General features: G+C 51.2%; 1 protein-coding gene across 3 annotated transcripts in view; it reads right to left on the bottom strand.

Moving 5' to 3' along the window:
* Positions 1–14,084, bottom strand: part of ACLY (ATP citrate lyase) — a 53,618-nt gene that overhangs the window by 23,767 nt on the left and 15,767 nt on the right. For 2 of the 3 annotated variants that reach the window (XM_008071921.2, XM_021719543.1), the window contains 7 exons: positions 13,128–13,189; positions 11,087–11,204; positions 9,153–9,307; positions 8,595–8,685; positions 7,482–7,511; positions 4,223–4,364; positions 3,783–3,951 (listed from right to left, as the gene is read on the bottom strand). In XM_008071921.2, coding sequence (XP_008070112.1) covers positions 3,783–3,951; positions 4,223–4,364; positions 7,482–7,511; positions 8,595–8,685; positions 9,153–9,307; positions 11,087–11,204; positions 13,128–13,189 — 767 coding nt within the window. The remainder of the gene's footprint in view (positions 1–3,782; positions 3,952–4,222; positions 4,365–7,481; positions 7,512–8,594; positions 8,686–9,152; positions 9,308–11,086; positions 11,205–13,127; positions 13,190–14,084) is intronic. The other variant, XM_008071923.2, reaches the window with a different exon arrangement.

Below are 14,084 nucleotides of genomic sequence, written 5' to 3'. Positions count from 1 at the left end.
GCGGGTCTTGACCCCGCGGGCTCAGGCAATCCACTCACCTCAGTCTCCCAAAGGCGCGGGATTACAGCCTGAGCCACCAAGCCCGCTTAATTTTTTTATTTATTGTAGAGATGAGGTCTCGCCAAGTTGTCTGGGCTGGTCTCGAACCCATGGGCTCAGAAATCCACTCACCTTGGCCTCCCAAAGTGCTAGAATTACAGGCTGAGCCACCCAGCCTAGCTCTGCCTTCTTTTTCCGCTTCCTCTAGGCACTAATACAGTTTTATGTTCTCCAATCATAAACTACAATAAGCCAGTCTAAAAATCAGACAATAATTTTGAACAAAAGAATCAATATCCTATTTTATAAAGGGCTTTTACAAGTCAAGAATAAAAAGACAAACAGCTCAACAGGAAAAAAAGGGAGAAGGGCTGGGCTCACTGGCTTATGCCTATAGTCCCAGCACTTTGGGAAGCGGAGGTGGGAAGATTTACTAAACCCAGGAGGTTGAGGCTACAGTGAGCTATGATTATGCCACTGCAGTCCACCCAGGTGACAGAACCAGATCTCATCTACTAAGAAAAAGGAGGGCAAGTCAGAATACAAAAGGTCAGTCAATGCTTTTAAAAGCTCATCTTAGCTGATACTCAAAACATAAGCAAATTAAAGAGAAAGTCTATTAATTTGACAAATAATGATGGCAAGGGGACAGAGAACCTAGCACACTCAAAATACCAATGGGAGTTTACATCAATACATCTTTTCTGGCCAGGCTCGGTGGCTCAGCCTGTAATCCCAGCACTTTGGGAGGCCAAGGCAAGTGGATTACCTGAGCCTGTGGGTTTGAGACCAGCCCGAGCAACTTGGCGAGACCTCGTCTCTACAATCAATTAAAAATTAGCTGGGTGTGGTAGCACACACCTGTAGTTCTGGCTACTTGGAAGGCTGAGGCAGAATGATCGCCAGAGTCCAGCAGGTTGATGTTGGGGTGGCCATGAGCGTGCTATTGCACTCCAGCCTGGGTGACAGAGACAGACTACAACTCAAAAAAAAACCACAAAACATCTTTTCTAAAGGGCTCAAGAATAAAGTAATGTTAACAATATCATCTCCTCCTTCCCTTGGGCTAACAGGTTTTCGAGTCTGCATATTCTGATGAGGCAGTTCAACTTAAAGAAACATATGTCAGGAGAATCATTAGGGGTATATGCAGATTTTAATCCAAGATGCTCATCACAAGACTTGAAAAAACAAAAATAACACTGCCACTCAGTATTTACTGATGTGGAAAGAGTAACTGAAGAAAGCAGACTATATTAATTATATAAAGGCTGGGTGTGATGGCTCACACCTATAATCCCACCACTTTGGGAGGCCGAGGTGAGAGGATTGCTTGAGCTCATGGGTTTGAGACCAGCCTGGGCAACTAGGCAGACCTTTTCTCTACAATAAATAAAAAAGCTGGGCTCGGTGGCTCAGCCTGCAATCCCGTGTCTTTGGGAAGCTGAGGTGAGTGGATTGCCTGAGCCCGCGGGTTCGAGACCCGCCTGGGCAACTTGGCGAGACCTCATCTCTACAATAAATCAAAAAATTAGCCAGGCGTGGTAGCACGCGCCTGTAGTTCCAGCTACTTGGAAGGTCGAGGCGGAAGGATCGCTGGAGCCCAGCAGGTCGACGTTGTGGAGCGGCCACTGCACTCCAGTCTGGGCAACAGAGTGAGTCTCCAACTCAAATAAATAAATAAATAAATAAATAAATAAATTAGCCAGGTGTGATGGCACACGCCTGTAGTTCCAGTTACTTGGAAGGCTGAGGTGGGAGGATCACCTGATCCTAGCAGGTCGAGGCTGCAGTAGCTGTGAGCATGCCACTGCTCTCCAGTCTAGATGACAGAGTTAGACACCAACTCAAATAAATAAATTTCATACAATATGATTCCCTGTGTTCAAATATACAAAAAGGTGTGGCTATGGACACTTTCAAGCAGCAGCCACATTTCTGGGAAACGGGATTTGAAATACTTATTTTCTTCAAAAGAAATATGTACCAGATACTATACAATCCATACATGTAACTGAAAACTGCCCTGTAAAGCTATAGAAAAAATTTTTTAAAGTGTATCAGTATTTTGAATTTTTTCTATAAATTAATACTTTCATAATAAGAAAATGTTTTTAAGTTGGATGTGGTGGTATGTGCCTGTAGTCCCAGTTACTCTGGAGGTTGAGGTGAGAGGATCCCTAGAGCCTAGGAGTTCAAGACTGCAGTGAGCTATGATCATGTCACTGCACTCCATCCTAGGCAACAGAGTGAGATCCCACCTTTAAAAAAGAAAAAAAAATACTATGCAGTCATAAAAAAAGAATAAAACCACGTCCTTTGCAGAGACATGGATGGAGCCAGAGACCATTGCCCTAAGTGAACTAACTCAGAAACAGAAATTCAAATACTGCCATGTTTTTTCACTTATAAGTGGGAGCTAAATAATGGGTGCACATGGACTTAAAGATGAAAATAATTGGCACTGGGGACTCTAAGAGGGGAGGGGGAGTGAAGGTAAAAAAATTACCTACTGGGCCTGGGCACAGTGGCTCAGACCTATAATCTCAGCACTTTGGGAGGTGGAAGCAAGAGGACTGTCTGAGCTCAGGGCTTCGAAACCAGCCTGAGCAACATGGCAAGACCTCGTCTCTACAATAAATCAAAAAATTAGCCGGGCATGGTGGAACATTCCTGTAGTTCCAGCTTCTTGGAAGGCTGAGGCAGAAGGATCATAGGTCAGTAGGTCAAGGCTGCAGTGGACGTGAGCAGCATGCCACTGCAATCCAGTCTAGGTGACAGAGAGAGACTTCAACTAAAAAAAAAAAAAAAAAAATTACCTACTGGGTACAATGCTTGCTATCTGGGTGATGGGTACAGTGGAAGCCTAACCTCACTATCACCCAAAACATCCACAGAATAAACCTGTACTCCTTAAATCTAAAATTGAAAAAGAAAAGAGGCCAGGTGTGGTGGCTCACTTGTAATCCTAGCACTTTGGGATGCCGAGGCAGGAGGATTGCTTGAGTCCAAGAGTTCAAGACCAGCCTAGGCAACATAGTGAGACCTCGTCTCTACAAAAAAAAATTTTTTAAATGAGCAAGCTACTCTGGAGGCTGAGGTGGAAGGATTGCCTGACCCCAGAAGTTTGAGGCTGCGGTGAGATCTTGACTCCAAAAAAAGAAAGTGCTTTAAATCCTGTTTTTCTTTTTTTTTTTGAGTCAGAGTCTCACTCTGTCGCCTAGACTGGAGTGCAGTGGCCGCTCCCGGCCACCGTAGCCTCGACCTGCTGGGCTTTGGCGATCCTTCAGCCTCAACCTTCCAAGTAGCTGGAACTACAAGCGCGCGCTACCACACCCGGCTAATTTTTTTATTTATTGCAGAGATGAGGTCTCACCAAGTTGCCCAGGCGGGTCTCGAACCCGCAGGCTCAGGCAATCCACTCACCTCAGCCTCCCAAGGTGCGGGATTACAGGCTGAGCCACCGAGTCTGGCTAAATCCTGTTTTTCAAGCCAGTATGGGACAATTCAGAGGACTTGGTGAGGGCAATAAGCCTGAACTACCACTGTGAGCCTCTGCCTAGTCTGGTCTGACTCACCCTCAGTTACTGTCCTGACATCTGAAAACCACATGTCTCCAACCACCTTCATCCAGACCACTGGCCACTCCTAAATCTCAAGCCCTCTGTCCTGGGCAGCAATGACTGTGGACACCATCCAGGAGCCCTCCTGCCTCTCCCGCCATGCCCCAAGCCCTGGATCACCTGTGCGTAGCTCATGGTCTCCATGGTACTGTCATAGGCCGAGCGGAGGGAGGCAAAGTTAATCAGTACATCCACCTCTGGGTGCTTCCTCATGGCGTCGGCCATGTTCTTGAAGACAGGGATCAGGATCTCCTTGTGTCCCCAGTAAAACTTCTGCTTGTGGTCCCCACTGTGAGAAGGCAGAGGAAGGGTTAGGACACCCTAAGCCTGTCAGGAATGGGGAGCGGGAAGCCAAGGCCACGAACTTCACCCAAAGGTAGGAGAGGCAAGCTCTCTGCCCTCAAGGAGTTTCCACCCCAGGGAAGAAGATTCCTCAGGAATACCCACTCCCCTGTCTGTGGGATGGACCATGCCTTCCCCAGAGAAGGGGTGAGTCAGTTGGTTTCCCAAGCTTTGTCTCAGCAGAGGGAAAGAGAAGCTTCTGGCTGCAGCGGACTCACGTGAAAGGGTAGACCATGGCAGCCACCGAGGGCTCATCTCGGGAACAGACATAGTCGAAGTCTAGCATGCCCTGCACGGCCCGGGTCTGCATGCCCCACACGATGGCCTTGGTGTGGCGGCTGAAGAGGGTGGCGCTCTTTCCTGGTGGGCAAAGACACAGCGAGTGCACCCAGAATACACACCCCTGGGAGGCCCGCGGGGCTGGGGCTGCCTGCCGGACCCCTCCACACCTCATGTCCGGGAAGGGGGCTCATCAAAACCTCACAGGAATGTCAAGAGGATAGAATTCTGAGAACTTGGGGAGGAGGTGCCTCAAGTTTTCTGAAAGAAGGCAGCAGAGAAAGGAAATCAAGCTAAGAGGACCTGCCTGGTTGGTAAATTGCTCAGCAAAGAACAGAGAAAGGACTCCCCATAGAGAAAACAGGCCCCATAGCTGGGGATGCCCAAGAGGAGGGTTACTGCAGGACTTGCTTCCCCTCACAGGTCCAGTTCATATGCAAATGAGCTATTGATGAGTTATTTCTGAAGTCATTGGGGAAAAGATGTTAAGCTCCCCAATTTTTGTGACCTCCGAACTTACAAACAATGCTCCAACGCTTATTACCCTGTAAATCTGAACATAAACCAGCTCCAGTCAGGATTTGAATCTTCACAAATTCTAGGTCAGTGTGGGTCCAGGGTTGGGACAGGTCAGCCTCATCTCTATCTGGGGTCCAGCCAGGGTGCTGGCACAGGCAGAAGCAGCAAGTGGTCACACAGTGCCAGTACTCCCAACCTCCTCTCTCCTATCCTTCCTTCCTCCTCCTTTCTACCAGGTGCCTCTTTCCTACTAGAACATGGGGTTGCAGGGCTCTCCAGCAGGAGTTAAGAGTTGAGGGGCAAAAGAAGGGAACAAATGGAGCTGGTAGAAGTGCAGTCCTCTAGCTGGGAGCAGTGGCATGTGCCTATAATCCCAGTGCTTTGGGAGGCTGAGGCAAGAGGATCGCTTGAGGCCAGGAGTTCAAGATCAGCCTGGATAACATAGTAAGACCCCACTTCTTAGGGAAAAAAAGCAGCAAGTATATTTTATTTTATCTCAGAGTCAGGGTCTCTCTCTATCACCCAGGTTGGAGTACAGTGGCACAATCATGGCTCATCACAGCCTCCACCTCCTGGGGAAAGGAGATCCTTCAATCTTAGCCTTCTGAGTATCTGGGACTATAGGCGTGCGCCACAATGCCTGGCTAATTTTTAAATTTTTTTATAGAAATGAAGTCTTGCTATGTTGCCCAGGCTGGTCTCAAATTCCCAAGCTCAAGCAATCCTCCCGCTTCAGCCTCCCAAATTATTGGGATTACAGGCCTGAACTTCTGTGCCTGGCCCAGCAAGTATATTTAAAAAAAAAAAAAATGCAGTCCTCAGGGAAGAGACCCTTCACCACCCCACAGCAGGTGACCTTTCCCTCCAGCTCCCTGCAAGTCCAGGTAAAGGACAATAGCCCTCAGGAGAGGTTCTGAGCTCCCCAGGGAGAACAACACAGCTGGCCCAAGGTAGCTGGTATCGATAGGCCTTATCTACCAGGGTAGGCTTGGCTAGCCAAGCTCATGGTTTGAATAAATCCCTTTATAGGCCTGCCACTTCCATCATGGCTGTGAGCTTCCCATGCCAGGAAACTTCCAGCACAGTAAATGCCTGGGATTCAACCACCTGGACCCATCTGGGCCCAATTAGACATGAGGTCACAGAATGAGGGAAGCCACCTGATCCAGCTCTCCCATTTCCTAGTCCCAGAAAGCTGAAGCCCAGATATGCCAAATGACAGAGGTCCAGATCACCCAGCATCAGAGTCCAGATCAGTAATCACTTAAGATGTAGCTTAACTGTGCAATTGAGGAGGCAGAGCACACGTCAGCACGACTCCACTGCTCCATCCTCAGAGGAGCCCGCACCCAGCTGGATGTGCACATTCATCTGCCTGCCCTAGAGGCTACAGAAATCAGGACACAGCTGCAACCTGTGATACCACCCATACCTCCAGCAGAAAAGGGCAGAGTTCAGTGCTCACCTCCTTAAGCAGAGAGAAACCAGAGCTGAAGGGGGTGACCCACAACCCCCAGTAGCAGGCAGGCCCCAGAGACAACCCCTGCTCATGGCTAAGCCAAACCCCCAGGCCTTCTCTGCCCCACCAAGGGAGACTCACTCGGGCACAATCCAATCCTCTTGATACAGCTCAGTGGCCTAGATAGTAACAGGAATAAACCCCTTCCTCGTCACCCTCTTCCCCTAGGGGAGAAAGAGCTCTGAGACCCAGGGCCTGTCCCTGTTCTTCCTGCCCAGGGCTCACTCTGGTCTTGCCTTTTAGGCAACAAGGGATCTCAACAGAGGCAGAACACGCAGGGATTTAAGGCAAGTGGTCAGAGGGCTGCATTACTGGCCTTCCCGGCAGGTTATGAGCAACCCCGCCTGGTGACTTCTTCCCTGCCCCTTAGCAAGGGGGACAAAGTCATCTCAGATGACTTTCCTGCCCCCACAGCTGTAAATGTCAGAGTTCAACGGAAGCCCTGATGCTCTGACCCAATTAACCTACTCACTGAGGCCAATGGTGGGTGTATGTGTGGACGTGCACGTGTGTGTGGGCACAGAGAGCGTCCACTGTAAAACAGGCCCTCGTACACCAGACACAGCTTGAACCCTGCCAGTCACCTGTCCACAAACACACTGCACATGCACTGTTTCCACCCATCTCCTGCTATATCCTATTCTTCCACTTTAACCCCAGAGAAAGCTCGACTTGTGGCTCGTATCAGTTAGGGCTCTGAGATGAAGTTGGCAGTGGGGAAGTTGAGGCAGGAAAGGTGAGAAAACAGGAGACAGACATGAGACTGGGGCTTCCTGGGACTCCCCTTACGTCCCCAGCAAGACGCCATAGCTCTCTGCCACTCCTCTTTCAGTTGGAAGGCTCCCTCCTTCCCTCCTTGACACTACCGTACTCTCCTGGCTGTGGGCCTGACACTCGCTCCTTCCAAAGCCTCCACCCACTGCCCAGGCTCGGAGCCAGAGACAGCCACACAGTGTGGAAAGCGCTGAGTAGGGGCACATACTAAGCAAGGGTGGGAGGGAAGGGCAAAGACTAGGACTTGAGGGTAGGCCACACCGAGGCAAGGACAGAAATGGGACCAGACGACACTGCAACCCACCAGGGCAGGGGCAACAAAGCACACGGTGAGACTATAACCTGCCAACAAAGCCACACGTGGAGCCAGGGCGGGGGCATCCTACCTTGCAGGGATCTTGGACTTGGGACTGAATCTGTCAAAGAAAATGACCAAGGTGACTGAGTGACCCACCGGTGACTGAGGCTTTGGAGGGAAAGGGTGGAAACAGGGAAGGATCCCCCAGAGAAGTCCTTCAGGGGTGTCTATTCCGCAATGGCGGGGAGTGGAGCTGACAGAAGAGTGGAAAGTGTCAAAGAGCAGGACAGAAGCAACAAAGAGCCGAGGGGGCAGGAGGGGGCAGGCATGGGAAGACGACAGCTCAGCAGGTGTGCCAAACACTGACGCCTCCCCTTGCCTCAGGGGGCAGTGGGACACCTTGCTCTCTGGATTCCCCAGCTGGCAGGGTTCCACTTCCTAACACCAATCCCTCTTTGTCCCCATGAAACATAGTGAGGTGATCCAACCAGCATGAGGTTGGCCTGGGGCTGGCAGGAGAGTGGCATCTCAGCTCAGACCCTTGGGCTTAGTGTCGTCATTCCCCAAAATGCCTTAAGCAAAGTCTGTCCCAGGAAGAGGCTGTATAGACTATGTCAGCCCAGTGGTAATGGGCACTGCATGTCTAAGGCTGGTGGCAAGGGCCAGCCAGCAGGGGTCACGTCTTGATGAACCAGAAAACGGAGAGACACATCAGGTAGAATACAGGTGGGCTGGGGGACCAGAGCTTTCCTAACAGTGGGCTCATGGGGAGGGATGTCTTTGCAAGTGCCCCTAGATGGTAGGGTGGGAGGACTGCTGTCATCAGAGCCTGCACTGCCATCCTGGGTTCCCAGCTCCCACCCTCCACCCAGAAGTGTCTTAGAGACCTTTCCACCTCTTGGTATTCCTATAGCCCTGTCTCCTCCACAGTTCCCACCCTAGTTCCCAACCCCACAAGAACAGGGGTAGAAGAGAAGCGAGTGGGGGTGGGGTGACTTGGCATGGCATGGGTCCTCAGACTTGGAGAGACCACAGAAAGGCTCAAGTCATCTTGTTCTTGCTTCCCAAGCCCACTCTCAAGCAAAGCCCAAACCACGTTTCAACCACCTCTGCTGGTCCAGGTGGGATAGGAAAAAGGGAGAGAGACACAGAGGTACCGAAGGGTCACTCCTCACCAAGTGCCCATAGCTTCTGGCATTACCTTGAGGCATGGCAGGCTTGGCCTTCTTGGCAGGGGCCACCTCATCAGCCCTGGACTCAGAAAAAGATGCTGTCCTACTGGGAGCTGGAGTCTGTGTGAGACAAGAGAGAAAATAAGCAGTAAGAGTCATAGGTAGCATCTGGGGAAAAAGACACTAGTCCCTAAAGGCCCCAAAGAAGATGGAAATAAAATTGAGGTATAGCACTGCCCTTTAGAAGCTGCTTCCAAAGTATCATTCTAACAATCCTCTAGCTAGGAATTAACACTGTCCCACATTACAGATGAGAAAACTGAGGCTCTGAGCAGGTAGATACCTGTCAAGGTCCCTTCCTCAGCAAGAAGAGAATCACAACTGAACTTGGATCCAATCTGAAAACTCTTGGTCTTTTCATTACACTCCCTGACTAGGGTACAGATATCTAGAAACCAGCTATGCACTAAGTTCCCCCAGGATTCCCCTCTGCCCCCAAATAGCAGAAGAGGGAACTGATTGTCTCCTAGATTAGGGGGTGGGTAGAAGAGACAACATGCTTCCTTCCTATAGAGGCCAGCACCTACCGATGTGCTTCCACTGGCGTTGAGGAGAAAGTTTGCAGTGTGGGCCGCTGTGGGCGGCTGGTTGGGGATGGGCCGGTGGCCCAGGGCCATGCCCACGATGGCTGTCATGTGTGTCTCTGTGCCAAAGACGTGGATGGGGATCCCAGTGGTCTTCCCTGGGAAGGGAGGAAAAGAACCCATCATCTAAGTCTTCAGATAAGCGCCCAAGTCCACATTACTCTGAAAGGCCCTTCTACCACCCTGCTAAATGTCTGGCACACACAGTGTAAGACCAGTTATCCAGGACAAACTGTCATAATTTCCCACTAAACCAGTGATCTAAAGACTACCTTCTGATAACAGCAAGACTCAGGGACTACACATACCATCAGAGTCTACATTCCTTCACTTCAGGGCCTGGACCCTAGGTCTCCAGGTCCTCGGCCATCTAGGCCCTACCCGCACACCCCCACCTCCCTGGCTTGGCTGTTGTCCTTACACACCCGGGACTCCAGTCTCGAGGGCCCTGGCCCTGCCCTCCCTCCACATGGCGTGCTCCAGCCTGCGCATCCTGGTTGCCCGCTGATCAACTCAAATGCCATCTCCTGAGAAAAACTTTTGTGACCCATGGCCACGCCCCACACTGCCCTGCCCTCTTTACCACAAAACCCCGAGCTGACAGGATCTCTCCATCTATGGCTGACTCGAGTCACATTCCGATTGTGAGAGCACGATTGGGCAGCATCACTGTGCTGTCCCGTGGTCCCAAGGCATACGGCTAGTCCTCAGCTTTAGGTGAATGAATGGACACTAGGACTTGGTATGCTGCAAGTGATTCATGTGAGGTTCATGTCTGCCATGGATATCAAAGTTGGAAAGGGGATCAGGTTTTCTCTCCAGTCAGAGGGCATACTGACCAAGGGCGCCTCCTGTCTGCCGCCCTCTAACCCTTCCCCAAGCCCTGCTTCACACGGAACTGCTCTTGACAACAGCAGCTGCACTTTACTTAAGACCAAAGCTCTGGTCATGGAGTTCACTTGCTTCAGGTTCAATTGGGTTGACTTGAGGGGACCCCACTTTAGTTCTGACAAGACATCTTCCCCAAATTCTTGAAAGTTCAGCGTTTGGGGTTTCAAGAATCTGCACTCAAAACACAGAAGGGAGAAATAAAACCAGACTGGAAGCCACACGCTCCCCTACATCTCCATGAGGGGCAGTCCTCACCCACTTTACCAGCTGCTCAGTCCTCTCCTGTCACCCCCATGTCCAGCCTCCACTCTGACCTGGACTGCAGCCATGACCTCCAAGTGGTCTCCCTGCTTCCACCCTGGCTTGTCTATTCTCTACCCAGCGGCCAAATAACCCAGTAAATGTCCCTCTGAAGTCAGACTGTGTTGCTCTTCTGCTTGGAGTCCTCCCATGGCCCATGCAGTCCTACCCCATCTGTTCCCACAGCCCACAGCCTTCCTCTCATGGCCCTCTGACCACAGGACCGTGGAACTTGCCCTTTCCTCTACAGAAAGCTCTCCCTCACTCCTCCCGGTCTCTGCTCAGACATATCCCCTTGGGTCAAGTATTTTGAGCCCCCAGTGGAAGGCTGCCCGGCCCTCCACACACACTCCTCCCTCCCTGCTTCATTCACCTTCCTGGCACTCAGCACATTGTCGCCCGTGTCCTCAGGGCTACGTCTGTGTCCTAAGTACCACAAAGCCTTACTGTCTGTCATGCTGTAAATATATGTTCAGCACAGAACTAAATGAAAACACTTTCCTACCCATACTGAAGTTCGGGACAAGCACTCTGTGTCAGGGGATAGGGCATGGGAACCCAAGAAGGCTGCATGGCCCGAAAGGGGAGTGGAGAGTTTGAAGGAGCCCAAAGGCAATGCTTTCAGAAATGCCCAGGAACGAGGCCACCAACACTCAGGGTGGGAAGGAGAAAAGCCCCCCTCTTACCGACTTCTCCCATCACCCTCAAGCCCTCCTGGTAGTTGGGGCCTCCTCTTCGGACAAAGATTGTGACCTCATGCTCCTTCAGGGGGCCCTGGTAGTCTCGGATTGCTCTCACGATGCCCTGGAAGCCCAAAGGAACAGAGACATGTGACCAAAAACACGGGGACCACAGATCAATTATTCATAACCTGATCACCAAACGCAGCAGTTGGATGTGACAAGTGCCGCTTCCCAGGAAGGACCTGGCAGGCAAGGACTATACATGTATTGAAGGACTATGTACAAGCAGCCCAGCGGCCTGGGATGCGGTCATGCGGAAGGCTGCTGAGTAGGTAACATGGGGTGCCTGGGAGCAACGCCCCTTGACATGACAGTGCACCCGGCCTCCACCATCAGCAGGGCTTTACAGGCCTCTCATCCTCTCTACAATCATTCCTACCGCTTACTAAAGCTAGGGGGATCTAGGCAGGGCCCTGTGCAGGATTCTCAGGGGTACCAAGATACAGTCTTCTCCAATGTCAGGTCCTACAAAAGCTTTTTTTTTTTTTTTTTTTTTTTTGAGTTGGAGTCTCACTCTGTCGCCCAGACTGGAGTGCAGTGGCCGCTCCTGGCCACCACAGCCTCGACCTGCTGGGCCCCGGCGATCCTTCTGCCTCAGCCTTCCAGGTAGCTGGAACTATAGGTGTGTGTCACCAGACCTGGCTAATTTTTTGGTTTATTGTAGAGAAGGTCTTGAAGCCCTGGGCTTAGGCAATCCCCTTGCTTTCACCTCACAAGTGCTGGGATTATAGGGTGCACCACCACACCCGGTCAAAAACTTCTCAAGTGACCTGGGAACCAGCTCTTACAACAGATGCCCACTTTGGGAAAATGGGAGGGTGGAAAAAAGTGTGCCAGAGGGCTAGTTTTAGAGTCTGGAGTCTGATTTCTACCACCCAAGGCATTTCATACCAAGACTCATACAGTTCCTGCCCCAGACCTATCCGCCCTGATCAAGCGTACTGGCTTTTCTGCAGAGTGCTCAGAAGTTACAGCAAAGCCACTGAGGGTCCCCTGTTCCAGATCTGCTGAGTCAGGTCCAGTAAGGGAGATCCAGACTCAGGCAGGACTGTGAGGCCTGGTCCCTCACTTCTTGACACTTCAGACCTGCAAGGTTGATAACATTCACTTATTCATTATTCTCAAAACTCACATGGAACCACCAAATGGGAACAGCCTCACTGAACATCTGACAGTATAGGATAAAGAAATGGGCTAGGTGCGTATGGCTCACACCTATAATCCCAGCACTTTGCGAAGTTGAGGTAGGAGGACTGCTTGAGGTCAGGAGTTTGAGACCAGCCTGGGCAACAAAATGAGACCCTGTCACCACAAAAAAATTTCTGAAATAAAAATTAAAAAAAAAGAAATGACCTCTTGAGGTGGCCATCTTGAAGGGGACGACTCTGGAGACCTATCAGCTCTGCTATCCTACCTGACCAGCAGTCACATTTTCTTTTTCTTCTTTTCTGTTTTTTTGAAGGCAGGATTTATTAAGAGCACAGAAAAGCTCCCACAGTGGGAGGGGACCCGAGGGGGTTGCCCCACATTTTATTTAAAGCACGTGCACACGACCCTGACTCCTGTGCAGGAACCCAGGCTGACAGGTCCTCGGCGGGATGAACATTCCTTATTCCTCTTTTGGAGAACGGGCAGACAACTGACAGAAAAAACATCAAGACTGCAGAGAGCCCAGAGAGCCCTCCAACAGAAGATGAGGCTCAGCCAAGTTGGTTCTCCAAGAACCAGTACAACGAGCAGAGCAGAAATTCACCCTTCCTTTGTGCTTCAGTGGGAGAGTGATAGTCCAACATGGCGGCCGCCAGTCCCAAGATGCAGCTTCAGTGCACCCCAACGTTAGGTTTTCTGTGCCCCAGTGATAGCCCCTGGGCAAGAGTTCCTGCCTGGACTAGCAACCCATGGAAACCTGCCCCTGGCTCAGACCTTGCTGCCAAGACCCCTTCCCTGCTTTTCTCAACACTGCACCTGTGCTGCAGCCAGTTACCTTGAACGTGGCGGCCACATTGGTGAAATTTGCAATGCTGCCTCCAATGATGAGGATCTTGCCTGGTGTGGAATGAAAGAGAAGCCAAGACATGGTTAGAGGGGCTTGAGCACCCACTCGGAAGCCCAACCAGAAGGCACTTGTTTCAGAGTGAGGGTCTCCCATCTGTGAGGGGGAGTCAGGATTGAGCAGGATGGTCTCTGTGTTCAGCCTCATCAGCAAACCCCCCCCCCACCTACACCACTCGGTGGAAATCGGTCCAAACCCATGGGACCACCATGTCATTCCTAGCTGGCATCCAGAAAGCCAGCTGGTTCTAGATACCTCCAGTGGGAACCTCCTTCTCTCTCCTTAAGGGAAGAGGAATCAGTGTGGGTAGCCCCCAGTGCTAGGCAGGTGGTAGAGGGACCCCAGGAATCACACAGCCCAAGGAATACACAAGCAGGTCACTAAGAACTGAGCTTACTGGTTGGGCGCAGTGGCTCAAGCCTGTAATCCCAGCACTTTGGGAGGCCGAGGAGAGAGGACTGCCTGAGCCCAGGGGTTCAAAACCAGCCTGGGCAACTTGGCAAGATCTCGTCTCTACAATAAATATAAAAATTAGCCAGGCATAGGGGCACATGCCTGAAGTTCCAGCTACTTGGAAGGCTTAGGCAGAAGGATTGGGTTGAGGCTGCAGTGGCCATAAATGCTCCACTGCACTACAGCCCGGGCAACAGAGTGAGACTCCAGCTCAAAAAAAAAAAAAAAATCAGAGAAAAGAGCAAGCCGTAGTCCCCCTCCTCCCCTGCACCTCCTCCCCTGTACCCTCTCAGACTCCAATCCGACAGATGCAGGCACTGCCTATGGTGCAGTCAGGGAAACCAAGGTCCAGACGTTCAATGCCTAGCCCCAAGTTGCAAAGGCCCAGGACCATGGACTCAGTGACTACTCAGACAAAGCTGGGCCATCCTGGGA

The sequence above is a fragment of the Carlito syrichta genome, unplaced genomic scaffold, assembly GCF_000164805.1.
Source record: "Carlito syrichta isolate Samal-C Ts95f unplaced genomic scaffold, Tarsius_syrichta-2.0.1 Scaffold314793, whole genome shotgun sequence".
NCBI classification, from domain to species: Eukaryota; Metazoa; Chordata; class Mammalia; order Primates; family Tarsiidae; genus Carlito; species Carlito syrichta.
Note: the sequence above shows the minus strand (reverse complement) of the source record. Positions and strands in the feature narration are given on the sequence as shown.